Raw genomic sequence first — 25729 nt, forward strand, 5'->3', positions numbered from 1 at the left:
GATATCGAACAGCTTTCCTTTGTTGGTTGTATAGGAATTATTTTAAACAGCTGGAGATCTGATTCATCTTATGGAACATTTTTGAAAGAGAGTTAATTATTTCTTATTCGAAAGAGAGTTACAAGTTTGGGTCAGACAAATGTAATACGATGCTTTGGACTGTTATCTATCGATACTGAAAAGCTTTTCTTCGTTGTTCGCATAGAAATCATTCCAAATAACTGAAGACCTAATCTATCTCGTAATTCTTTCACGAATCAGTGACTTTCGCTGAAATACTTTTAGAAAAATCTGATGCAATGCTTTGGACTGTTATCTGTTGATATCGAGAAGCATCCCTGCATCGTTTGCCCAGAAATCATTCGAAATGGCAGAGAGCGAAATGGCAGAGAGCGAAACGCCCATCGCTAGGCAGAATTCCTTCGTTTCACAGGAGACCTACCCCCGACCCTCCAATCTCGCAATGCACGTAACTCTCGAAATTCCCTTCGCGACGTCATTGGCTTCCGACGTTGAAGCAATTCTCCCAAGGACCCACGAAAAATAAAAAGAAAAAAGAATAATCGAGCGTAGTCGAGCGGCAGAAGTATAGCTGAGACACAGTCGTAGACCTAAACCTCCGTTTCCGGTTTCATGGATCAAACGCGACACAAAAAAAACGATCGATAACGAAACATGCGACTGTCCAATGCCAAGTAGAATGCTAAGCTTCGTTAGACAGTACACTGACAAAGCGTTTCTCTCGGTGATCTCTACAGGGTGACACAAGACTGGTTTTAGCGCGTCGTCGACTCCCTAGATCCTAAGTAGACCTACGCTCTGTGATCCGATAAAAAAGAAAATGTATATTTGATTATTGTTTCCCGTGTGTAGCCATCGTTTAAGAGCCCGCAAGCGATCGAAACAACGAAATCGAAGATATTAAACGGTCATCCACACTGAAACTTACACCTCGATTGCCTTGTAGATCTCGTACAGGTAACTCGGTTAGGCTAGCCGCTGTTCATCGACAGCTTTCATCTCGACAACTTCTCTTTTACTCGAGCAGACTTCTAGTTTTCCAGCGTTTTTCATTTTAATGCGTACAGCCATTCGACGAGTATCCACTCGTACCGTATTCGCTTAGGTCAATTTTAACCCTTTGTTGTTTCTTACAGGCTAGAGCCTGTAACAACGTGCGAGACGCGCGATTAGGAATTCGAATCGGACATGAAGACCACGAGTCAGACACTTTGTACCCAAATCGTAAGACAAGGGGTTAAAGCTGGAATGATCGATTCCGATCCACTTTAACGCGTCGATCGCCACCGTCAGTCACGCGTGGGTGACAAGGATTTTCGCCGAGGAATTAAATGAATTAATTCTGAAGGCGTGGAGTCCGTAAAAATTAATCCAGATTGGTCATTTCCAAAGAGGTAACAAGTACTACCACGAACGTTGCGTTACGCCATTTCTAATTCTGCAATATTCAAATTTAGCCTCGCAGAAATTTTCACGTTTATTTGTCTGGCAGTCGACGTGTTAACGCACTCTAAAGTATAAATAACGAAGCAGTCCTCCTGAACAAATCTCTCTTGGTATCAGTTTCAACGATTCAGTTAACTTCACGCAAACCGAATAGCATCTAGCTTCGAGCTCGAATTTACACCGAGGTAAATCCGTATATCCTCGGTTCAGAGTTGCACAGGTGGATATTTCGACGAGTAACTGTAGTTATTGGAATATGCATTTATTGTTAGCGAGACCCAGTAGTGTGGCACCACGTAGAAGTCATCTTCGTCATGCGAGAAACCTGCGTAGTAACGCCTTGTAAGGAAACGAAAAAAAAAAAAAATTAATTAAAAAAAAAAGAAAGGAGGAAAAAAACAAACAAAAACAAGAAGTAAGAGAGCGAGAGAGTGAGATATATATGTATATATATGAGAGAGAAAATAAACATTACCCTAGCGTCAATTTTCTACGAAAGAGTTTTCTACAAAATTCACACCATAAGCGTGCATCTGTCACGTCGCGCTTATCGTATGAATCTGTATGTATGCTATGCAAGCGCTGGTACGAATCACTTGACGTTTTTCTATTAGACATCGTCGGCTAAGTTTGTTACCAATGTTTAAAGAGCGGTGAATCTGTTGTTCGATGTAAACTGAGAGTGGAAGCCCCAAGCAAGCATAGTAGCGGATTAAATTAAAACTCAAGAAATAGATGCTTGTTCGAGACGCAGTATAATTGTAAAGTTGCGAATAATGAACCAGATATATATATGTATATATATAAACGGAAAACGATACAAAAAAAGGTAAAAAAAAAACAAAAAAAAACAATACGAAGTGAAGCAATTATAACTATCGTTCAATTATTCAGTTCCGCGTCGTTGTTCGACTTTTCCGCACTCGGTCGCAGGCCTATCCGATGTTTATTTCAATTGCGACACCCTTAGACACGCGCAGGCTTCGTACGAACGAGACAAGCGTCCGCGAACCGAGTGTGCAGAGGCTGAACGATCGACGAAATATTCTTATCGCTCTGGGAAGAATAGTCGGGTTATCGTTCACACACAAAAGAAAGAATACGAAAGCGTTCGAATATAAGCATTTGCGATTATAACGATCAACATTGTACTTTCGTTCGATTGTAAATCCGTTGTACGCCGACGTTCGAGTACGCCACTGACAGACAACGTTATCCTGCGCCCCTAATTGACCGTCGCGCGACGACAAAATCGGAGTCGCGGCAAGAACAGGGGCAAGGTGTAGGTTCTGTTCGCGCTAACTTCTCGAGATGCTTTTGTAGATTAGATTTAACGCAGTCCGTCGGTCGATCGAACTAGGATAGAAGGAAAAACGAAAGAAAATGCTCTATCCTTGTTCGACCGATTTAAAGCATCTCGAGAAGTTAGCGCGAATAGAACCTACACCTTGCCCCCACTCTTGCCGGGGCTCAACTGCGAGCGATTTCGTCGCGCGACAATCGGTTAGGACGAGGCGTTTAGAAGGAACTTTGCGCTTCGCTTGTCATTCGTTCTGCTGTAATTTTAGTTCGTGCGAACATTCTCGATAAAAACACCCAGGATGCTCTTGTACGTGAAACCACACACACAACCACACACACACACACACACACACACACACACACACACACACACACACACACACACACACACACACACACACACACACACACACACACACACACACACACACACACACACACACACACACACACACACCGACTCTCTAGTCGCAGAAACACTTGATTTCTTTCGAGCCCCGCAATCCTCGTTTGCCTTTCTATCGCGACAAGCAATCGACAATTCGATATTACACGTTCAGACGAGCTTTTAGCGAAGGTTACATTGTATCGAAGTAACGTAATAAGATTAGACTATTATTCTGTAGGTTAAAAGAAAGCAAAAGAAAAAAAAAACAACTAACAATTAGTATCGTTACGAGACGATCTAAAGATAGTGGCTAGAGAGTTTATCGAATTATTTTACCGACACCGATCTTTGTTAAGCGCTACACTATTGTTCGCAGAGTGATCCAGCGCGCTTGAGCGATAGCTGTTTGCAAGCAAAAACAAAAAAAAAAACGGAAATAAATACACGTGTATTCACGGTACATGTAAGTGTATATGCGCGCGTGTGTACAAAGATGCACTTCGTTTAGGCCAGCTCGTGGCTCGAGCAAATAATAATTCGCATAAGTCGGACGAGGGGTTTTAGTCGAAACTTACACCATCTGCAACTTGGCATTACACTCAAAGCTAGTTTACACCGAACGTTTCGAACGTTGTAATCGTTTTGCGTAACGAATTCGCGTTTGGATCATTTTAGCGCCGATCAGTGATCCTAACTACACAGGGTGTCCCAGAACTCCCGTAAGAGCCTAGCTGAGACGATTCCGAACAACAATTTCCTTCGCGAAAATGTCGGACGAGGCTTTGTTTTTGAATTATTAAGAAAAAACCACTGACCAATCGCAGCGCTCGAGTAGCGCGCGCTCAGCCGCGAGAACATAGGCTTGAGCCAGGATTGGCTGCTCCAGGTCACGGCGGGCGTGGCCAGCTGAGCGGTGGTTTTTTTTTTTAATAATTCAAAAACGGAGCCTCATCCCACATTTTTGCAAAGGTAATTGTTGTTCGGAATCGTCTCAGCTACCCTCCATTTCCGGCTCTTACACTAATTCTGGGACACCCTGTAGATTACGTTTACATCTTATTCGAACGATTGGATATGTAACGGGAACGTACAGCAATTTATTTCTGCGAGCAATTAACTTGCGACAAAATTACGGCGTGAACGATTACGCGCCGAGTTCAAATTTAAAGACCCGTCGAGCAAAAATTGAAATTGAACGTTATCATCGTTCGGTGTAAACTGAGTCACAATGAAAGTTCTCCATTCGTTATGTCGGAGTTATACAAAAGAAAGAACGAGATACGGGGGCGGACAAATTTTCGTAACGATCATCAATTAAACGCAAACGTTGGGTCCCACTTGACAAAGGAAAAACGATACAAAGAGAAAAAAAAGAATAAAAGAATATAAAAAAAAAAAGAAATAAAAGAAAGACAGAATCTAACGACGGAATACATACTTCTGGAGACACATACGTATACTTCCTGTTTCCGGTTCTCTAGCCTGCGGTTAAATATATTTTATTAAACGGTATAAAAAAAAAACAAAAAAAAACCAGAATTAACCGAGTAACGAGCATAAAAGTAAAGTTGCATGCATAATAGAGAGTAAACAATTAGTGGCCACGGATTATAAAGGCGCAATTGAATTTAAACGTGGAAAAAAAAAAATGATAATGAAATAAAAACGCAGAAGATTAGTTCTTTTTCTAACGAGCGAATCATTTTTTAAGTGATTTGACACGTAGCTGGCTAATTAGAAGTTACATAACTGGCCAATATACTTTTATAAACTGTACAAAAATGGAAAAAAAGAAAAATAAGTATTCACGCGCGTTTAGACATCAGCACTTTTAAAATATACTTGCCATTACAAATGCCTTAGCAAAAAAAAAAAAAAAATGAATAAAAACAAAACATTAACTGTACATTGAGGTACGCGGCGAGGAAGGTAAATATATAAGTATAATAAGTACACGCAATGTCATATACGAAAACAAACAGACAAGCAAAGAAATAAATGAATAAATAAAACAAATTGACAAACGAGCCAAAAGCCAATGCACACATCAAAGATACATTTAGTAGCGAAAGGAAAATGAAAGATATACATACACATATACCTTATGTTTAAATACCGTCTATCTGTATAAAATGTACCCGCGGGCATCGCATCCTTGTATATTTTATACATTTAACGTATTGTTTAAAAGCAAGCAGCAAGTGGTTATAACGATTAATTAAAACAGAGAAGAAAATAAAAACAGTGTACATGAAACCTCTCAGAAGCGCACTAAAATAATAAAATTGAAAAAAAAAAAAAGAAAAAAGAAACGTAAGTGACGATGATGCAAAGTGAGAATATATTATTAAATGTATTTAGATTAAGATTGAATTTATTAGGGGACGAGAGAACGATCATTATCGTGTACATAAACATCGTTGGCAATATTCGACTTCGCCCGTCCATTTAGTTTCTAGACCACACGTCTCTACGATTGTTCCTTTCGAGCCAGCATCGAATAGGTCAGAAACGATTGAAATAATTTTGCGCCTGTAATTCTTGTTAATCAATCGTTAACACGTTGACATAATTTAGTCGAAGTGTTTTCTTCTCGGACAGAGAATAATTATAATATTTTAAAATATATCATTGGTTATGTTTAAGACACACTTCCAAGTACTCCATATTCATTTTCTTCTTCTTCGTTCTTCTTCATCTTCGCTCCCAGCTACTTTCCAAACGCTTTCCGAAGGCGAATATATTTAACGTGTCTTAGAAATCATTTTAAATTGAATTTATACAGAGGCACCGTGCTGTGCGTTGTAAATAATGTAATAACGAACGTGAAATTCAAGTAACATTTCTTGACCTAACGTTTTCGAACGGGGTTGTTTATTAAACAAGTTTCTATAGTCCTCGAGCGCCTTCTAGTTTGGAAAACGCTGATCTTCATCATTATCTTTTTCATTTCCTTCGAGAACAACGGTTTGTTTACGGTAAACGATTGCTTGGTCACTGGTTTTTGTACGTGTGGTATTAAATACATCTTCTAGCGATGCAATAGCATTCAATCAAACTGAACTTATGAATGAAATCTGATAACACTGTACGGGGATACAAGTAAAAATTTTAGATTGCTAAATACTCTTATGATGGTCTGTATGTATGAATCTATATTCCGTTTATTTTATTATTATACCAAGTAAGTCTCTTATCATCCACCTGTTATAATTTCTACTCTCTGCTTCTTATTTTATTTTTTACCCTGCTATCTCTTTTTCGGTAACGGTATATATCATCGGTTCTCTCGTTTAAACTTTGAAGAAAGAACGACTAAACATCGATTAATTTTCGTTAGTTTGGTATCTAGATTAAATCATAGTTACTAGTTAATTTACTCGCGTATACTTTGATTAAACGATGAAGGTAACTTCTACATCAATCCCCTCTAATGTAAATTTTTTATGAAACACTCAAGACTTCTGTTTTTAATTACTATCAAAGGGTATTATTGCTAATAAATAATTGTACAATATACGAACATCTTTACACGTATTTCAAATACTCACATTCTGTACAAAATTTATAACTATTAACTAATAAACAAATTTCGGCAATGAGTTAATTAAATTTAAATTGATTTTTACACTCTCGCCTCTATGTTTCAATGTATTTAATACCCGTTGTGCTCGATATTATAACGCGATTGTTAACGAAAGAAAAACTTGATAGAAACGTGTTTTTGAATTTTGAATTCGATTATCGATTGCTGATGATCGATTCATCGTACCATTCGAGATACCAAAGATGGTGAACGATAACAGTGACGACTCGACGAGTTCGGAGGACGAAATATCGAAGAACGCGTTAAAGGAAGCGACGGATCATCAATTTTACAAAAATACTTCTTTGTCTACATCGATATCCAACAATTCTCAGAAGACAAATACACACGGTAAGTTTTATAACCTCACTTTCATTCGTGTTCCCTCTTCTGTTGTTATCAGGCCCTCAGGGGCTGTAGCGGTGTTTGTAGCTACAGTACAGGCTTAGCAACACCGAGGTACCCGAGCTAGAGAGGGGCCAGCGGGCCCCAATAAATGAAAAGTAAAAGATACTGCAAACAGTATTAAAACAATCCAGGAGTCACGTAAGACGATGATAAGAAGAATGGAAATAAGGTAGTAATAAGTAAGCAGTAGTGCAATAACTTTGTATAATCAGTTACGCACCTTAAATACATGAATGAATGATACGACTCGGAACCATGTTTGATCTAAGGCCCTGCAGTGCATTTGATATGGAAATCTCAGTTTCAAACTGTATGACTTCAAAAGTATGACTTCCTTTATGGAAAGGAAGATAGAGAGAAATTAACGTTTATGTGCCTCATTTAGATCATTTGTAATGAGTTTAAAAGAGATGCTATAGTGACTGGAAGGATTAAAAAGGACCACAGCTCACTAAGCCGCTCAGTGAGCGGATTTTAGTACCAGTGGCGTCATCCGTGGCGAAACGCCCAAGTTTGTAGTGGAAATAGTTCCCACAGTTGCTAGTAGATGGCGCCACTGCTGGCTTTAATCAGTAACATTTTATTTAACATAATTGAATAATTAATACGATTCGGTACCTTATAATACTACAATATACTACTTCATATGTCAAAATAATCATGTTTTTGAGTAGTTATTTAATAAAGCAGTAAATATCGTTCGTCTAGTCCAGTGGCGCCATCGGTGGCGAAACGCCCAAGTTTGTAGTGAAAATAGTTTCCACAGTTTCTAGTAGATGGCGCCACTCATTAAAATTATTTGATTAAATAAAATATTGTTAAAATAATCCAGGTTGGAGCAATAATCATTAGCACCTGAAATAACTTCGAAGCTATACGATGATATGAAGAATGGAAATAAGCTAGCAATAAGTAACCAGTGGTGCAATAACTTTGTATAATCAGTTACGCACTTTAAATACAAGAATGAATGTATTTATCAGGATTATGCACTATTTTGCTAGAATATTCAGTATTATACTATGATTTGCTATACTATACTGTGTATTGATATCGATAATTACGCTGAATCTTGCTTTATGATGGTATTAGACTGTGTGTAACGCTGTATGATGTGGGCATATTCTGTATTTCTCAGTATTCTGACATATAATGCTGAAATATTCTTTCCTCGCTTTGAATTATAAACAATTTAAACAAACGAATTCTTTTCCTTATTTTAACTGCTACATTTTGTTTTATTTTAGATAATTCTGTACGTACCAAAGATTCCACAACTCTTAAATCGTTAAGACAAAATTTGGAGCGGAAGGATCAATTCGAAAACTTTGGAGTGAGTCCATCGTTTCAGAATTATGTTGCTAAGAAACTTGACGAAGCAATAGAGAAGTATATGAACTAGAAATGTAATGATTTTGCTCCCCAGGTTTCATTTTTGTTATGTATAATAATAAAACTTTCTCAGATCGATTAAACTAAAGAATAAAAAGACAAAAAATGGTCATTGTACGAATGACAAGGAAGCTGTAAGCAATAGCAGCGGTATAAAGTTGCTCAATTCTTCTGTGGATTTTCTAACGGATAAAGAAGAGGTTGAAGAACCTCAAAAAAAGAGGAAAATTCAAATGATAGAAGATGAAACGAATTTAGCAAAATGTAAAGAAGTTGCTGTAGATCCTGAAGCAATCTTAGCGAAGGCAGATACTAAAGTTTGGAAGTCCAAGCGAAAAGAACCTGAATTTAAATATAAAAAACTAAAGAATGGTACTTTAGTCGAAGAGACAGTCTCGTATTTTAGTAACTTAGGTTAAGACTCTCTTACTATTTTGCTCTATAAAAGGAATATAAATAAACAATTTTATATGTAAACCACGACCTTTGAAAATCTGATATTTGTTTCTTAAATGTATCATTAAAAATATTTTAATTATTAGCATACTTACATATGTGGAGTCGCTTAGAGTATGAACAGAAAAAGGTTATCGCAACACGTGAAAGATCTCGCGCGAATAAAATTGATTAAATTCCTACACTAACATAAAAATTGTATCGATTATTAAGATTTCTCAAATATATTTAATAAAAACATGGACAGTCCAGGATCAAGCACGACAAATACGGATAATCTTTGCAAATTGTATGTAACGTTAGACCTAACCTTAAAATTTGTGTTCGTAAACAATGCTTGATTTGGCATTGTGGTAAATAACTTTTGAAAATTTTGATTCTAGATGCAATACACGTGCTAGAAAATACGTCTGTCCACGATGTGGAGTAGGATATTGTAATATCGACTGTTACAAGTCTGAAGTTCACTTAGAATGTTCGGAAAGTTTTTATCAGCAATGCGTGGAAGAAGAATTAAAATCTTACGAGAATGACCCAGAAGACAGAAAGAAAATGGTTGAAATTCTCAAGAGAGTACACCAGCAAACTTTGGAAAACGTTGATTTAGAAACTGATGATATACGCGACGAGGAGGAAGTAGAACCAGAAGAACAGTTAGACTCAGATGATGAGGAAGATGTAAATAAAAATTGTTATTTGTATCGATCTTTAATAATGTTTTTCTCCACTGTTTTCTTTTTCAGGTGTTTGACTAATATATTTTTTAGGTGCCAGACTTAGAAAATCGATTACGAAATGTGAACTTAAATAATGCAGACGAAGTGTGGTCTGCTCTAACCGATGCTGAAAGACAAGAATTCGAAGCATTAGTAAAGAATGGTGAAATAGAAAAGTTGCTACCTGATTGGATTCCATGGTGGACTTATCACATTAAAAAGAAATTGGTACAAGAAATAGACCAAGAAGATGACGAACAAAGAATACAAGTCCCTCCTTTGATAGATGTTCCAATATTTAATGAGTTACAAGTAATTTATCTATTTCTTTTGATATAATAAATTCAGTATAGACAAGGGAAGTAATACTTTATATTTTACAGAAAGCCTCTCCGAATGTTCATTTTAATCTAATAAACGTGGTCTATGCATACGCGTACATAGCAAATTACTACAATGGCGATTATTTAAACTGTCCTATAGAAGCTACAGTCGTTTTTCTCGATCTCTCCGATAATATGAAACAAAACAAAGTATATGAAAATGCTGAATCAGCAGTAGCTTCGGTTGTTTGCAATATTATTAACGTATGTACTATTGAGTTTGGTACTTCTACTTTATACATTGCTTTATGTATAGATTTAAAAAGAAAACACTATTATCATTTTCAGTGCAATTGGTTGCCCCAAGACGAACTAACCATATCAGCTTTCAAAGAAGCTGCAGATATGATAATGCAAGGACCCGAAGAAAACAACAAATATTTTTATATCGCTATAGCCCTCTCTGAATTGCACAGATTATTTACAGAAGCAAAAACCGAAATATCCAAGCATAAAAGTAAAACTGGAACCAAAGAGTTCTCGAAAATGTTTGCGCAAAAGTATAACATGCATAATATAAATCTGACAAAAAAGATTCTTCTTCTGTACTGCAAAAAATTGGAGTACTATTTATCGTGGATTAAAAATAGCCACCTTGGAATGTGTACATAAATAAATATAAATAATATATTTGTGACATAACGTATTTATTGTACTAGGCATGCTTAGTATAATAAATAGTTTGTGCAAGTACTCATAGGAACGATCAATTTGACATGTTAACAAATATATTTTAGTATTATAAGTCAAAGAATCGTAATAATTATGCATTTATACAAAATAAACAATTATTGTTTAAAATTTACCAGTGGCGCCATCCAATAACAACACTGAGAATTACTTTTATTACAAACTTGGGTGTTTTTCCACCGATGGCGCCACTAGTACCGCTTACAGAGCAGCTCAGTGAGCGATGGGCTTTTTGAATACATCCAATAGCAATCCCCTGAGAATCACTAAATAAGAATCGGTACGCGCCACCTCGAGCACGAAGCGTAAACCAAATGATTTAATGCTTTTTTTTCATGAAATTCTTGATGATTTCTGCACTTGACCTTGATCTTAGTGCATTGATGTTCAATTGATCGCGGGCTCCGTGAATTACGCCATTATACACTTCGTGAACGTTAAGAATCGCCGTTTTATCAGCACGAAAGCCTGTGAAACGATACACGACAGTGTGTTCGTGCTCGTGATTCAGCAAAACGATAATTGCACCTTATAAATTGTCGGTGGTCGGTGCGGGAGAGCTTCATTCTTATTGCGATTGTCGTTCCGCTCAGTCGAGAATCTTCTGAAAATGGTCAAAGCCGTGTGCGTTCTTCAGGGTGATGCCAAAGGCACCTTAGTCTTTGAACAAGGGGTAAGCGATTCTTCAAGAACGTTTCATGCTACGATCTGCATCCATATTTATTTTTCATAACGAGAACTATTAAATAGGATGCTTCGGGCCCGGTGAAGGTCACTGGTCAGGTTTCCGGCTTGCAAAAAGGATTGCATGGTTTCCACATTCACGAATTCGGCGATAACACTAACGGTACGTGTTACTTAATTATTATAAAAATCTTCGAATTGGTCAACTATTTCGATGACGCTTGGAGGAGGTGAATTTAGAGGTCAACAGATAATAACAAATGCAAATTACTTTTATTCGATGAGAATGCACAATTTAGAAGCTTAGTAACGCTTGTATTATTCAGTTTCCTAGGTAATTGAATTCTAATTCTCAAATTCTAGCGTTTCGTAGTTTTGTTGACCTCCCAATGGTGATATCAATTTTTACTCCCTCTATTATCGTTATTATAAATTGAACAGGTTGTACGAGCGCTGGCCCACACTTCAATCCTCTAGGAAAGGATCACGGTGCACCAGATGCAGCCGTACGTCACGTTGGAGACTTGGGAAATGTTGAGGCAGGTGCCGATGGAGTGGCAAATGTTAACATAACGGACAAAATGATCCAACTTCAGGGACCGAACAATATAATCGGCAGAACCCTGGTGGTAAGAAACTGCACGATGATGTTTACTTGAATTGCTGTAATCTTATTGTAAATTTGATTTTATGTATGTTGTTTTCTTTGCGATAACAGGTCCATGCCGACCCTGATGATCTTGGCAAAGGTGGACACGAGTTATCAAAAACAACTGGAAACGCTGGTGCCCGCCTCGCCTGCGGCGTTGTCGGCATTGCGAAAGCCTAAATACATACATTTTCATCCGATACTAATAAAATTACAAAACTATTAGAATTATGATATTATGACTGTTACAGTTGGAATATCAGCTCGAATATCATTCCTGATTTTCCACGATAGAAATATGTTATATGTATTATAATCTTTGGTACAGTGATGTTGAATCTTCAATAAAGTACATAGTACAGTGTATTTGTAAACTGATTATGTGGTTACATACAAGCTTCCATAAATTTTAATTGGTTTTACAGCTGTTAATATTATCGTACTCGTTGCATACAAGACTATAACAATTACTAGGAACAAACGCTAATTACGTTTTTTATATCTTCATATTGATTAAGAGTAACTTAAAGATGACCCATATATCTGTTGAACACATTCTGTTTAATGAACAAATAAGAGTCGTTATCTCGTGATATTGTATCATTCGTTCATGATAGCCTTGTATTGACTTATAAACAAATCGTTTAAATGGTAAAATTTTGTAAATGATGAAAGTGCTATTAACTGCATCAACTTGAATAGGAATCGATGTTTGACTGTATTAATTTCATGATAAGAAATATTTATGTCCGATTACTAGCGTGGAAAAAATATGTTTTAAGTACGCTATAACCCCAAATTTATACTTTCGAACAACACAAATAAGTATTATCTGATAACAAGTTGTACATGCAGTTAATCGTACGTTCTGCTGGCCAGTAAATATAAATAAATATCTCTACTGGTCTCTACCACAGTTCACAGGACATAATAAATATAAAAAAAGTTTGTTATATGAATGTATATGTATATTTATATTTTTCAGTAAACCAGGGAATGTGCAGACACAGTTCAAAGAATTTTCGTTATTTATTACAGTTTTATAATTTTTCGAACTGTGCACTTTCTCTAATTTACTTTATTTAGTCGTTCAAAGCAATTTGAAATACCCGCCTCTATACACGCGCATGGGCTCCTTTGCTTTAGCTGTAAGTAAAAGACGCCATCATGCTATAAATGGTTTAGAGGTTCGGAAACAATACTCTAGAGTACTCTAGTGGTGTGCAACGTAGTTTTTCATTGGATCCAAGCTCTATTCTATTATTTTTGTATACTTAATCTATGGTAGAAGACAAGTCGAGCTCGAGCATAGTTCGTCGCGTGGTATATCGTGGTATAATAGGTCAATGGAAATAATTCGGAGCGTATAGTCTGACTGAAATTTGAAAGAATGTGGCTGGAAGAATGCGACAGTTTCGCGGAATTGTGTCGAGGATATCTACCGTACTATTTATTAATAATTCTACCGATCTTCATTATTATTTCTCCGGTTAATCCAGTCGCGGCATCGCATGAATTCCCTGTATATCGTATGCACCAGTATGACTTGCACGGTGAACCTCACGGTACCAAAATTCTTGCAATTTACACGACTATCCTTCAACCAGGACGATTGACGTCGTCACGTTTGAGCTATAAGATTGAATTTTTCATTTAGGTTGCCGCAGTGCCCCTATTTCCTTGGAGGCGAGATCTCTTACCGGTTGGAGCACTTCTAGACACTGCGTGATTACCAAAGCCTTGGATCTTACGCCGACTCTTTTCTACTCCATCAAGCAGAAAGCGGGAGCCTTAATCGTAGTTCTACCAGAAAAAATTGCTGAATTGACGGAGGAGGAGAAACAGCATATCATGAGTCTGGAAGAGTCTATGATGTTCGGACCTGAAACAACCATACCGGTATATTTCGCTTCGTGGCATCCGGATCTTCAGACTATTTTAGACGACCTCGCCAATGGATTTATCACGGATGAAAAAGCTGGTTCTGCTGCAGAGGCAATCTTTAATTCTATATCTGCCAGTGGTTACCAAGTGGTGGTACCCACTGGACAGGCATTGGCTAAGACGGATGTTAAAGTAGCTACTTTGCATGGAAAGTTAAGTGGCACCAGGGCAGAGGACAAACTGCCCACGATTGCCTTGGTAACCCATTACGATAGCACAGGGGTTGCACCCGTAAGTGGATATTTGAATATAGATTTCGTCTTAAATATAATTGCTAAAAATCTGAAAAATGTATATTTTATTATTACCAAACAGGAATTGTCATTTGGGGCAGAAAGTAATGCATCCGGAATGGCTATGTTGTTAGAAATAGCCCGATTGTTCTCTACGTTATACTCTACTAGCAGATCAAGGCCACAATACAACCTTGTCTTTATAGTAACCGGAGCTGGAAAGCTTAATTACCAAGGCAGTAAAAAGTGGTTAGAGGATCAGCTAGATGGTCTCGAAGGCTCCATAATACAAGTAATACATACTTCAAAAAGTTTCGTATTTGATTCATTCCAAATTTTAATAATTTAATTTATAACATTGTTTTAATAGGATGCAGCTTATGTCGTTTGCTTCGATACGGTGTCTACCAGCAATAATATTTACGTGCACGTTTCGAAACCGCCGAAAGAAAATTCTACGGGTGGTCTCTTTTACAAAGAACTTAAAGCCGTATCTGACTCGTTGAACGGCACCACCGTCGAAGGTGTACACAAAAAAATAAATCTGGCTGACAAATCGCTGGCTTGGGAACATGAAAGATACAGCATGCGAAGATTGCCAGCGACGACTTTATCTACTTTAAAGAGCCACGAAGATCCGATTAGAACGACAATCTTAGATTTAATGCAAACAGAACAAATAGATAGGTTGCACAAACACACTCAAGTAGTCGCGGAAGCGTTAGCGAGACATATATATAATTTGAGTTCTAGTCAAATTTTCACAGATTCACTGGTACGCTCGTTTTCCTTATTTTAAGATACAAAGGAATACGTTAATTAATCATTAGTATTCTAATATTGTTTAATGTTTTTGCAGGATGTATCGAAAGAATCATTATCTCTATGGTTTAGTTACTTAGCGTCTCAACCAAGGGCAGCTCCCTTATTGGCAGACAAACATAACACGTTAATAGGAACGCTGAAGGAGACGATGGCTCGGTATCTTGGAGATGTTAAAGTTACCTTGCATAGTCCTGACAAACAGGATCCAGAATTCGTATTTTACGATGTAACGAAAGCTACCCTGAACGTATACAGGTAAATATTGAAATTTTTTGTATTAATATCGACAGTGATCCCTGTAGATAATGTAATTTATTACGTTTCAGTGTAAAACCCGCTGTATTCGATCTCTTTCTCACAATTGCCATCATTGTATACTTGGGGATACTTTACGTAATCATACACAATTTCCCGCGCGCGTATTCTGTAGTGACTCACTTCTCGGTCAAAAATAAAACATCGTGAAATTGTTATCGAATGTTGAAATTTCTTTATTGCATTGTTAAAGAAAAAAAAAACTCGCTATAGATTTTTTTTAACGAGTCTTAATATATATAACAAGCATCGTAGGTAAAAATTGAAGGTCGAACAGAGTTACATGTTAATCCTGAATTAATAACTACCATTCTACGTCTTACCCAAATCTTTAATCGTAAATATCTATATTACTATATTTCGTCCTACTTCTTCTTCCAATAATAATTAGCGCGAATAGTAGCACGAACATTCGATACGATCAGCAGAAGAATCTATACTATGGATTACATCTAAATAATTTATTGTTTGTGGCTTTACGATACATTATTCTGTAAGATTACGTGATAATTAAGACCAAGTTACGACAGACCAAATAGTGAGATTTCAGAATGCAATTTATGATAAAAAACAAGACTGGCAGATTTAAGCATAATTGCAAATAAATACAGAACTTTTAATGTAACGATGTATTTAGTAATAAAAGTAACGATTCCAAACCTTGTATAGAATAATAGCTAGTTTTATTCGGATGCATTCTAATCGATTCATTTGATATATCTGCTGAAAAAATTGTTGCTCTGTTTATGACGTAATATATAATATTCGTATTGTACATGTTAGGTTGCTGCATAAGTTCTGTCCACCTTAAATAGTAAATTAAATACAAAATTTAATTTCAGTTTTATAGTTATGAACGAATAGAATTTTTGGAACAACCTAATAATATCGCTTTGAATAATAATACATTACATCGCGTACGAATCAATAGTATAGGACGATGATAAACGTAGCAATATTGTATAATAGGAACAAATTTTAAAGAAACAAATTTCCAAGAAAACGTGAAAAGTTAATACTATTACGAATACTATTACGATGTTGCAAAATGTATGCTTGTAATGAACATATTTACCAGATGGAGTAAGGAAATTTAGAAAATAATCTATCGATTAAGTTATCGTAATAAATATTTACTGATAATTATTTAAATAAAATTACAAGAAGGAAATGTAAGAAGAGTGTAAAATAAATGTCATGGAAATTGAGTATCCCGACTTCTGGTAAAAGTATCGTTTAATATTACTTAAATATTAAATTTATATTTGCGGTAGATGTAATTATTCTTGGTCTTATAATTTTATGAAATATGTTTCAACGAGTTATTGCGTGATATGAATGTTTGTTTCTTTTGGAACGTTGTGCGTATATTTCGTAGTAAAACAAGAACATGCCAACCTTGAAAATCGTTATACTACTAAACAGGTTTGACTAGTTCATCATTCTCCACTTTCTACAGAATCAGATATCATTCGGTATTCGTCGAGGTATACTATACACTGCAAAGTGCTTCAAGAATATGAATTCCATTTGTCCAAAAAGTATTTTTCCGTACTTTTAAATGTTACTGCTTCGAGAACGTTTGTTGAAAAGCACTTTATTCGATTACTCAACTTTTTAACAGGTTTAAAAATTAAGCAGCAGAGATGGGCGCTACAAAAGAGTATGAGTTCCTTGGTGGAATGCGTAAGTGCAGAATTAAAAGCGATTAAAGCAGCTGGTACATGGAAAAACGAACGAGTAATTGCATCGCCACAGCGCACACGAATTGTGCTAACAAACGGAGTAGAAGCTCTTAATTTTTGCGCGAACAATTACTTGGGCTTGTCTGTAAGTACAAAAATTGGATAAAAACATTAAATTTAGTTGAATGAATTTATATATCATATTAATTAATTATTTATATTTAGGATAATACAGAAGTAATTTCAGCAGCAAAGATTGCTCTGGATAAGTATGGAGCTGGTTTGAGTTCCGTAAGATTTATATGCGGCACTCAAGAAATTCATGTAGAATTAGAAAAGAAAATTGCTAAATTTCATGGCAGAGAAGATGCTATCCTGTATGCTTCTTGCTTCGATGCGAATGCTGGACTCTTTGAAACTTTGTTAACACCTGAAGATACAATATTGAGCGATGAACTAAATCATGCCTCTATTATCGATGGTATTAGACTATGTAAAGCAAAGAAACACAGGTGAGAAAAACAAAGAAATATAAATGCTTGCTATTCTGTAGTTCTGATTCAATATTCCCCGTGAAGATACAAACACAGAAACATGACAGATTTAGAAAATAAGCTGCAAGAGTGTATGTCTTCGCGCTTGCGTCTGATTGCAACCGACGGTGTTTTTTCTATGGATGGAACTGTGGCACCATTACCAAAAATACTGGAGCTTGCACAAAAATACAACGCCTTTACTTTTGTCGACGACTGTCATGCTACTGGCTTTTTTGGATCAACTGGAAGGTGATCATGTTATTATTATGTTACTGTATAATTCGTAAAAATCCAAAATTCTTAGGAACAGTAATGTTTGTAGTTATTTAATTGTAGAGGCATAGAAGATTATTTCAATATGTTGGGCAGCATCGATATCATTAATTCTACGTTAGGCAAAGCTCTTGGCGGAGCAGCGGGTGGTTACACAACCAGTAAAAAAGAACTGGTTAATTTATTAAGACAACGCAGCAGGCCATACTTATTTTCAAATTCGTTACCTCCTCCCGTAGTCGCATCGGCAAGTAAGGTATGTTAAAAAGAATATTTCAATAACAACTAATGAGCGAATAAGGAAAATTAGAAGTCTTTTATAGAGTAATGTTATGTTATGCCAGAATTCTAATTCGTATCAACGATTTTTTCCATTCTTAATCACTGTATATATAGCGAATACAGTGAATTCTTGAATTGTATTAATTATAAGAATTAATCGATTACTTCCCAATTTTGGTACGTAGGTGATGGATCTAATAACAGATTCGACAGAATTTCTGGATCAACTGAGGAACAACACTGATCTGTTTCGAAACAGTATGAAAGCATCGGGCTTTACGATCGCTGGTGATAACCATCCTATCTGTCCTGTAATGATAGGCGATGCGAGACTAGCCACTGAATTCGCTGATAAGATGATCGGTAGGTATTTTACGATAAATATTAAAGAGATTCTAATCTACAAAACTGTCTTTTTACAGAAAAAGGAATTTACGTGATCGGTTTCAGTTATCCTGTAGTACCGAAAGATAAAGCTAGGATACGCGTTCAAATCAGCGCTGCGCATACACAGAACGACATACAACACGCTATAAATGCATTCGTACAAACCGGAAAAGAACTCGGAGTCATTGCCTGATATCGTTTTAATTCACATTTTTAAAAATAAAAAGTAAAAATAACGTGACAAAAACGTGATGATAAAATAAAAAGTGTTATTGTTTTTTACAATTATTGCTTTATGAAATTTGTATAAAAAAAAATATACAGTGCGTCAATTAATTTTCGATAATGTTTGACGTACACGAACACCAAAGCGAAATTTTTACATGCAGAAAAAAAGTATTAAATATTACCTTTCATACAAATTTCACAGTGTATAAGGCTTTTTTAGTTTACAAAAACTTTTGATTATACGTAATGTTATATATTCTTATTAAACATTAATCGTAATTAAGGTTTGTATGGCTTGACAAGATTTTCAGAAAACTCTTTGACTTGTTGGACTCCACGAACTTCTCTATCTAATAAAGGAAGTCGTGTTATATGAAAATCTTCGTACAAATCCATTATCTGAAAGAACGAGCGTGTAATTATATTACAGTAGTTACAAATTTAATTATAAGCAAGATATATTTTAATCTACCTGTTCTAAATATTTGTTCTGTATTTTATGCCTCGCAAGGCACAGTCTACAAGGTGCGTCACCTTCTTTCAAAAATAACAGCTGGTTCACTATAATATTGTGGGTGTCGATACCGCATTTTGTCAATTCCTGTACAAGCCTCTCAGTTTCATAAAGCGACAAAAATTCAGCTATGCACACGCAAACAAATGTCGTCTGATCAGGGTTTCTGAATTGTTCATTGACCTGTCGAATAACCGCGAACATTTCCTCTACTTTATTCGAGAATGTATCTACATTAAAATCCGTTATACCGAACATGTTGCTTATCTGTAATTAGAATTATTTATAATTATTAACAGTAAGAATACAAATGTAAGCGCTATCGTTTCGTACTTGCGTAATGAAAGGATTCATCTTCATCTTCAAAAACATTAGTTTCCCGAGACCTTTTTCCAAAATTTGTGGGAACGAGAGTAGCCTTAAAGTATGCCCGGTAGGGGCAGTGTCGAAGACAACAACAGAAAAATTCATTCCTTTGACCAGCCTGAAATTACAGATGAACATCGTACAGTTTATTATATACAGATGTTAGTTAGAATAAGGAGAATAATTTGACGCTAACTTCATAACTTCTACGTAACTCATCGCCTCGTCTATACCAGGGAAGGCTCCAACAATTTCTTGCATCACGCTTCTACTCAATTTCATCGCTACTCCACCTGAAACTAACGTACAAGGAGGAAATGTTTATACATTATCAAACAAAGAGGGAAGTGCCAGCATTAATGGAGCTTACCTGCTTCGCTTTCAAAGTATTCTTCAGGCAACTCAGTGACGCCAACATTAGGATCGATTTCCATGGCGAATAAATTATCGAATCCTTTCACCTTCGTCGGAACTTTGCTGAATTTCTGATCGAACGCATCGGAGATGTTATGCGCGGGATCGGTCGAGATGATGAGTACATTTTCCCTCACTTTCGACAATTGGACAGCCAATGAACAACTACGAAAAATAGCGAATTGTTAATCGCGATGATTTGTACAAATTGTTACGACAAAGAAATGATTCTCTCGCAGGTTATAATTACCTGCAGGTCGTTTTACCGACTCCACCTTTGCCACCGACGAATATCCATCGCAAAGACTGCTGTTCGATCACGTTTCTAATGGAGGGTTCGTACTCGATCGGTTCGCTGTCATTCATACTCATATTCACCGAAACTCGATTTACTACTCGTCGCTGTTACGAGGGAGAGAGCAGGAGAGACGTGGAAATCACACCACGTCAACCATCGAATGCGTAAAAGCAAAATGGAATACGTAGAAAATGTAGACTACAACTACACGACTGCATGGGTTCGGACGAAAGCCATCGATGTTACGCTATCGATATGTCGCTGACATGAAGACTGTATAAGGATAAAGAGTACTAACTGTGTAGTGTAGAAATGTTATCAAAATCCCGAGCTTAAAGTTATAAATACAGGGTGTCCCAAAAATGTTGTAACACCTTGAAAGGGGAGCTATTAAGAGAAAACCCCGACCAATCAGAGCGCGCGTATACCGTTGGAGCGCCCGCGGTAGCGTATGAGCGCAGCCGCCTATCGCGTAGCCACGCTCAACCGGCATACTCGCGCTCTGATTGGTCAGGGTTTTCGATTAATATCTTCTTAACGAAGCCTCGGACAACATTTTCGCTAAGGAAAAAGTTGTTTCAAATCACCTCCCGAACCACCCCTTTCAAGGTGTTACAACATTTTTGGGACACCCTGTATTCATAACTTCAAGCTCGGGATTTTGATAACAGTTTTCTAGTAACTTTCTTAGGGAGTTGAATCTCCTTATACAGTCTTCATGGTCGCTGGTGATCATACGGTGATCGCTTTTGTTAAAAATAATACTTTCAGAAAACAGGTGACTACGCGAAATTTCGAACAAAATTTTGTATTCGGTTACTCGAATGAATTAGTATTCATCCGTGACACGTAAGAGTATCGTAATTGGCAAGAATGTTGAAAAAAAAGTAACCGAGAATCTTTTGTAAGACGTTTAGATTTGAAAATAGAATATCAGTGGTGGGAAATACAGATCGACTCGGGGATATCGGTGGTTTAAATCGATGAGAATAGATCGATTACTCGCTGGCGAGAAATCTGTTCGATATCGACCATACCTACACTGACCTACACGCGATTAGTGTAGTAGTTTTTAATAGTAGGCTAATTTGGAGATGTTCGAAGTGTCTGTAAATCGCGGTCCTAAACGTTAGTTGAAATTGTTTATTGTTTTCGTCGCGTTGTCGTGAATTCTGCCTACCGGCCAGAGTGAAAAGAATATTATGCCGCAGTTCCACAAAATTGAAATAAACAGGACCGAATGGGAGGTTCCGGAACGATATCAAATGCTCACTCCAGTGGGATCAGGAGCTTACGGTCAAGTATGGTAAGAAATGAAAACAATAGTTATATTTATCGCGATTAAGTTGTATCATATATATTAATTAAGTTACATCGTACGTGTTAATGAAATAGATACGAGTTCCGCAAATTGTTAAAGAAAGTTTAAACGATCCCGCTCTGCAGTTAACCTAGTATTCTGTTACGGCCATGAACTGATCATAACCTTGACATTTCTGGCATTGCTTACTGTTTTTTTTTCCCTATTGAAAGTTTCATCAAAGTTTTCTTTGGATCTAAATATATGCTCCGTTATCGAATTATCATTTATAACCATGGTAATTTGTAGGAACAGAGTAGTCTTGTTCCGTGTCATATTTGTTCTAAAATTAGAGCATTTGACAATGCTTTTCCAAGAACAGGGATTCGAGATCGTCTATTCAATTTCTTCTGTTTTCTAACGTTTCTTCTTTGTTTAAGTTTCGTTCTGTGATACTTGAAACAATCCTATTGATATCTTATCTATTATTAATCTATTATTTATCTATTACACGTCTATTTTTCTAATTACTTTCTTTATTCTAATTATGTTTACTATGTTTCAGTTCAGCAGTTGACACAACTACTGGTCAGAAAGTAGCGATAAAAAAGTTAGCCAGACCATTCCAGTCAGCTGTACATGCAAAGCGCACGTATAGGGAACTTCGTATGTTGAAACACATGAATCATGAAAATGTAAGTGAGGAAAAGTAGATAACATATATATATATATATATATATATCTGTGTAATATATTCTTAAAGTTGGCACTGTGGACATTAGAAGTATTTAGAAACTTTGTCTTGGCACGTACAATTAAGAAGGACTGTTTTATTTTTATACCACAAAGTCCAACTTTTTGAAAATAATTGTTGAATTGTTTGTACATATATTGATTGTACATTGATATTTATTTCAGGTAATTGGTCTGCTAGATGTATTTCATCCATCTTCCTCTTTGGAAGACTTTCAACAGGTGTATGTACTTTTATAGACTCCATCGTGAAAGTTTAAAATTTTGGTCGTCATGGTTCGGTAATATTCTGTACTTTTAATAGATATTTAGTTACACATCTGATGGGTGCCGATCTCAATAATATTGTAAGAACTCAAAAGCTTTCGGATGATCATGTACAGTTTCTTATCTATCAAATCCTTCGTGGTCTTAAGTACATCCATTCTGCGGGTATAATACACAGGGTAAAGTATTACATACTATGCAATATCATCATGTACCTAAAATACTTGAAATATTAAATGTTATTTGTAATGTACAGGATTTGAAGCCCTCCAACATAGCTGTAAATGAAGATTGCGAGCTGAAGATTTTAGATTTCGGATTAGCCAGGCCCACAGAGAACGAGATGACTGGGTATGTTGCCACGAGGTGGTATAGAGCTCCAGAAATTATGCTCAATTGGATGCATTATAATCAAACAGGTGTTTATTAGTTTTTGTCTCGTCTTCGCAAATCCTTTCTATCTTACCCCTAATACATTAAAACACACTTTTCGTACTTTTTAGTCGATATTTGGTCAGTTGGATGTATAATGGCTGAATTATTAACAGGGCGAACATTATTTCCTGGAACAGATCGTATCCTTTTTATAATTATGCTTCTCAAGCTACTTGAATACTGACATTTAATAATTATAATCATTGTTTGTATTTTCTGTTTAATCGTATCGTACTAATACGCATACGAATTTCACTTTTCACCCGCACATCAATTATCACGAATCTTTAACCATCTTAGAATCGAAAGATGTGCTTTTTGCTAAGGCTCTACATATGGCTTCTATTATGCTTTAATATTCTTTGGCGCTAATACATTAATAATTTTTATTTTATTTGCCTAATAGCGAAAGAGACTTGTTAAATAAATATACAAGCGCAACATATATATTTTAATATGCTTTAATGCACAAAGCGCATTAACAGTTACATTACGTAATAATAAAAGTATTTAGTAAAAGTAGAGAAAGGTGTGGTGGAACCTTAGCAAGAGCAGATATACATCAACTGAACTTAATAATGGAGATACTGGGTACTCCGCGAGATGAATTTATGAAAAAAATATCATCAGAATCGGTAAGTATTTTTCGAATCGTTAAACGACGATAATAGTGCATGTTGTTTGTCCGTAATATGTTACAATTTAAACGCCATGCATGTTACACATTTTTACTGCATTTTTTATGGCATCAATGCGCACAATATTTACTCGTTTACTTTTTGGAATTCGAAGAATTATTTTACAAATAAATCGTGTTACTAACATTTGCAAATTCACTTGGTGAGTACACGTTACCTTTTTCTATGTTTCATTTCTCATTGTTTTGTTTCTTATTTGTTTTTGGAATGCCGATAAAACGCTTTAAATAGACGCAGTCCTAATACATTTTTTAATTAAAACTTTCTCTATCGATATAATACAATGAATTATGCTTTAAACATACCTTAACTTTAAGCAGACATTGATCATCTAACACGAGTCTTAATACTCTGTGGTACGCCCACAGAAGAAACTTTAAGCAAAATTACCAGCCAAGAGGTAATTTTTTTAAGATAAATATTTTTTTCTTATAAACCTAATTCGAAAAAGCTAGAATATTTGTCTTATTTTTTACATAAATTAGTTCTCCAATTTAACGACACAGAAAAATAAAATAATGATTTTGCTTTGAGTTTGTATTGCATTATATGAACAAAGTGATAAAGAATATTTGCTGCGAATAAAATATATTAAAATATGTAGAGTGTGGCGCAATTAATAATTTATAATTTCTATAGTCCTAGAAAAATATTGTATAATTCGTATATACGTATACACATATATAAATATTTATGTAAATATAAAGTAATGTACGTTGTTTATAAATTGTTAAAAATAACAAACTTGATATTGTTTTAGGCAAGAAATTACATACAAAGTTTACCTTCTTTAAAAAAAAAGAACTTCAAAGATGTTTTTCGCGGAGCTAATCCCTTAGGTACTCTTACATTATTTTTACACAATATCGTTTGCCCAAATGGAATATAAAAGTCATAAACTTATCGGACTCTGTATTACTTTTTAGCCATAGATTTACTCGAGTTAATGCTGGAGTTAGATGCAGAAAAGCGAATTACAGCAGAACTAGCTTTAGCTCATCCATACCTTGCACAGTATGCAGATCCAACGGATGAACCTGTATCGCTACCGTATGATCAGAGTTTTGAGGATATGGATTTACCAGTAGACAAGTGGAAAGGTACGAGTGTTTGGTTGGCTTCTGATTGTGTGTTTAAAGCGACTAATACTTACACAGATGTTGTCGTTTTCAGAACTCGTTTATCACGAAGTAATAAACTTTGTACCTCAACAGTTACCTTCATCATCTTCTACAATTGAATCTGCTTCGTAATTTTATGTTGGTAGCTCAAATAATATAGTTGTAAGCTCGGTAAGATAATATTAACAAGGAATAGTTTTAAACGAAAGTATATATAATTGTTATATACAAACATGTCATTGTATATAATGTTACATAAGTAACGAAGTTAATCATTCAAAACTTATGCATACTAAAGGCAAAATGTATATTTTTGTTAACGATGTACAACGCAAGAAGGGTTAATATTTTTCACTTAACGCATAGATTGTTTTAAAATGTAATTTACCAACGCGCATCAATTATTCGTGTTCATGGTTATACATGAACGTTTTATTATGTATCCATCTATTTAAATGTTTTGAAGTCATGATCCTACTATAGAATATTTATAATGTATTTAATGCATATATTACAAGTGCAATTGAATAACTAAAATGTCATTTGCAATCGAAAGTAACATTTTTCATAAAATTAAATCATTTAGTGAAAGTAATAGTTGAATAAAAAAATATATTTTTATCGAAAAACTCGATCCTCTTGTTCGATTATTATTATTTCATATAAAAAATAATTTAAGATCATCTCAATAATTAAAAGAATTCTGTGTATACTTCATGTATTCTTTCACTTTT

At 35.7% G+C, this 25729-nt stretch overlaps 7 protein-coding genes across 9 annotated transcripts; 6 read left to right on the plus strand and 1 right to left on the minus strand.

Annotated features, from left to right (window-relative positions):
• The first annotated feature begins 6909 nt into the window (after positions 1–6909).
• LOC128880347 (uncharacterized) lies at positions 6910–9027 on the plus strand. Its single transcript, XM_054130346.1, has 3 exons — positions 6910–7094; positions 8399–8540; positions 8617–9027. Exons 1-3 carry the CDS (start codon positions 6947–6949, stop codon positions 8960–8962), a joined length of 636 nt encoding a protein of 211 aa, XP_053986321.1. The 5' UTR covers positions 6910–6946; the 3' UTR covers positions 8963–9027.
• A 119-nt stretch (positions 9028–9146) lies between these two features.
• On the plus strand, positions 9147–11003 carry LOC128880340 (zinc finger HIT domain-containing protein 2-like). The gene is made up of 5 exons (XM_054130334.1): positions 9147–9288; positions 9383–9677; positions 9767–10027; positions 10099–10302; positions 10387–11003. The coding sequence occupies exons 1-5, from the start codon at positions 9239–9241 to the stop codon at positions 10708–10710; spliced, it is 1134 nt and encodes a 377-aa protein (XP_053986309.1). The 5' UTR covers positions 9147–9238; the 3' UTR covers positions 10711–11003.
• Positions 11004–11210: 207 nt separating this feature from the next.
• Positions 11211–12487, plus strand: LOC128880349 (superoxide dismutase [Cu-Zn]). The gene is made up of 4 exons (XM_054130350.1): positions 11211–11461; positions 11539–11635; positions 11914–12101; positions 12191–12487. Exons 1-4 carry the CDS (start codon positions 11399–11401, stop codon positions 12299–12301), a joined length of 459 nt encoding a protein of 152 aa, XP_053986325.1. The 5' UTR covers positions 11211–11398; the 3' UTR covers positions 12302–12487.
• Positions 12488–12640: 153 nt separating this feature from the next.
• On the plus strand, positions 12641–15601 carry LOC128880335 (BOS complex subunit NCLN). The gene is made up of 6 exons (XM_054130324.1): positions 12641–13686; positions 13779–14296; positions 14381–14590; positions 14669–15073; positions 15158–15378; positions 15450–15601. The coding sequence occupies exons 1-6, from the start codon at positions 13512–13514 to the stop codon at positions 15586–15588; spliced, it is 1668 nt and encodes a 555-aa protein (XP_053986299.1). The 5' UTR covers positions 12641–13511; the 3' UTR covers positions 15589–15601.
• Positions 15602–15741: 140 nt separating this feature from the next.
• Positions 15742–18886, plus strand: LOC128880337 (2-amino-3-ketobutyrate coenzyme A ligase, mitochondrial). The gene is made up of 7 exons (XM_054130327.1): positions 15742–16979; positions 17063–17268; positions 17349–17635; positions 17702–17908; positions 17996–18188; positions 18400–18577; positions 18637–18886. Exons 1-7 carry the CDS (start codon positions 16958–16960, stop codon positions 18792–18794), a joined length of 1251 nt encoding a protein of 416 aa, XP_053986302.1. The 5' UTR covers positions 15742–16957; the 3' UTR covers positions 18795–18886.
• LOC128880342 (ATPase ASNA1 homolog) lies at positions 18851–20721 on the minus strand. 2 transcript variants are annotated; one of them, XM_054130340.1, is made up of 6 exons: positions 20374–20721; positions 20080–20288; positions 19906–20002; positions 19677–19827; positions 19302–19610; positions 18851–19228 (listed from the first exon to the last, which is right to left on the minus strand). In XM_054130340.1, exons 1-6 carry the CDS (start codon positions 20493–20495, stop codon positions 19109–19111), a joined length of 1008 nt encoding a protein of 335 aa, XP_053986315.1. In that variant the 5' UTR covers positions 20496–20721; the 3' UTR covers positions 18851–19108. The 2 variants fall into 2 exon arrangements, with proteins under 2 accessions (XP_053986315.1, XP_053986312.1); XM_054130337.1 differs by having other exon boundaries at positions 19906–20008; positions 20374–20717.
• A 553-nt stretch (positions 20722–21274) lies between these two features.
• LOC128880341 (mitogen-activated protein kinase p38b-like) lies at positions 21275–25627 on the plus strand. 2 transcript variants are annotated; one of them, XM_054130336.1, is made up of 10 exons: positions 21275–21727; positions 22287–22416; positions 22640–22698; positions 22779–22920; positions 22998–23160; positions 23245–23316; positions 24195–24274; positions 24635–24713; positions 24801–24974; positions 25048–25627. In XM_054130336.1, exons 1-10 carry the CDS (start codon positions 21624–21626, stop codon positions 25125–25127), a joined length of 1083 nt encoding a protein of 360 aa, XP_053986311.1. In that variant the 5' UTR covers positions 21275–21623; the 3' UTR covers positions 25128–25627. The 2 variants fall into 2 exon arrangements, with proteins under 2 accessions (XP_053986311.1, XP_053986310.1); XM_054130335.1 differs by lacking the exon at positions 24195–24274 and adding an exon at positions 23732–23811 and having other exon boundaries at positions 21277–21727.
• The last annotated feature ends 102 nt before the right edge of the window (positions 25628–25729 follow it).

Source organism: Hylaeus volcanicus, chromosome 7 (assembly GCF_026283585.1).
Source record: "Hylaeus volcanicus isolate JK05 chromosome 7, UHH_iyHylVolc1.0_haploid, whole genome shotgun sequence".
Classification (NCBI taxonomy): domain Eukaryota; kingdom Metazoa; phylum Arthropoda; class Insecta; order Hymenoptera; family Colletidae; genus Hylaeus; species Hylaeus volcanicus.

What these genes read in the sequence shown, in the direction of transcription:
- LOC128880347 (XM_054130346.1), top strand. Translation starts at nt 6,947, where the DNA reads ATGGTGAACGATAACAGTGACGACTCGACGAGTTCGGAGGACGAAATA. An exon ending in TCAGAAGACAAATACACACG is followed by an intron (nt 7,095 to 8,398) that starts GTAAGTTTTATA and finishes GTTTTATTTTAG; the next exon opens with ATAATTCTGTACGTACCAAA. An exon ending in CTTGACGAAGCAATAGAGAA is followed by an intron (nt 8,541 to 8,616) that starts GTATATGAACTA and finishes AAACTTTCTCAG; the next exon opens with ATCGATTAAACTAAAGAATA.
- LOC128880340 (XM_054130334.1), top strand. Translation starts at nt 9,239, where the DNA reads ATGGACAGTCCAGGATCAAGCACGACAAATACGGATAATCTTTGCAAA. An exon ending in CAATATTTAATGAGTTACAA is followed by an intron (nt 10,028 to 10,098) that starts GTAATTTATCTA and finishes TATATTTTACAG; the next exon opens with AAAGCCTCTCCGAATGTTCA. An exon ending in TTGTTTGCAATATTATTAAC is followed by an intron (nt 10,303 to 10,386) that starts GTATGTACTATT and finishes TATCATTTTCAG; the next exon opens with TGCAATTGGTTGCCCCAAGA.
- LOC128880349 (XM_054130350.1), top strand. Translation starts at nt 11,399, where the DNA reads ATGGTCAAAGCCGTGTGCGTTCTTCAGGGTGATGCCAAAGGCACCTTA. An exon ending in CCTTAGTCTTTGAACAAGGG is followed by an intron (nt 11,462 to 11,538) that starts GTAAGCGATTCT and finishes ACTATTAAATAG; the next exon opens with GATGCTTCGGGCCCGGTGAA. An exon ending in TAATCGGCAGAACCCTGGTG is followed by an intron (nt 12,102 to 12,190) that starts GTAAGAAACTGC and finishes TTGCGATAACAG; the next exon opens with GTCCATGCCGACCCTGATGA.
- LOC128880335 (XM_054130324.1), top strand. Translation starts at nt 13,512, where the DNA reads ATGTGGCTGGAAGAATGCGACAGTTTCGCGGAATTGTGTCGAGGATAT. An exon ending in CTTGCACGGTGAACCTCACG is followed by an intron (nt 13,687 to 13,778) that starts GTACCAAAATTC and finishes TTTTTCATTTAG; the next exon opens with GTTGCCGCAGTGCCCCTATT. An exon ending in TCGAAGGCTCCATAATACAA is followed by an intron (nt 14,591 to 14,668) that starts GTAATACATACT and finishes TTGTTTTAATAG; the next exon opens with GATGCAGCTTATGTCGTTTG.
- LOC128880337 (XM_054130327.1), top strand. Translation starts at nt 16,958, where the DNA reads ATGAATTCCATTTGTCCAAAAA. An exon ending in GAATTCCATTTGTCCAAAAA is followed by an intron (nt 16,980 to 17,062) that starts GTATTTTTCCGT and finishes ACTTTTTAACAG; the next exon opens with GTTTAAAAATTAAGCAGCAG. An exon ending in TTTTTTGGATCAACTGGAAG is followed by an intron (nt 17,909 to 17,995) that starts GTGATCATGTTA and finishes ATTTAATTGTAG; the next exon opens with AGGCATAGAAGATTATTTCA.
- LOC128880342 (XM_054130337.1), bottom strand. Translation starts at nt 20,495, where the DNA reads ATGAGTATGAATGACAGCGAACCGATCGAGTACGAACCCTCCATTAGA. An exon ending in AGTTACGTAGAAGTTATGAA is followed by an intron (nt 19,828 to 19,905) that starts GTTAGCGTCAAA and finishes CTGTAATTTCAG; the next exon opens with GCTGGTCAAAGGAATGAATT. An exon ending in TGAATCCTTTCATTACGCAA is followed by an intron (nt 19,611 to 19,676) that starts GTACGAAACGAT and finishes TTCTAATTACAG; the next exon opens with ATAAGCAACATGTTCGGTAT.
- LOC128880341 (XM_054130336.1), top strand. Translation starts at nt 21,624, where the DNA reads ATGCCGCAGTTCCACAAAATTGAAATAAACAGGACCGAATGGGAGGTT. An exon ending in GCAAAATTACCAGCCAAGAG is followed by an intron (nt 24,275 to 24,634) that starts GTAATTTTTTTA and finishes ATATTGTTTTAG; the next exon opens with GCAAGAAATTACATACAAAG. An exon ending in TCGCGGAGCTAATCCCTTAG is followed by an intron (nt 24,714 to 24,800) that starts GTACTCTTACAT and finishes ATTACTTTTTAG; the next exon opens with CCATAGATTTACTCGAGTTA.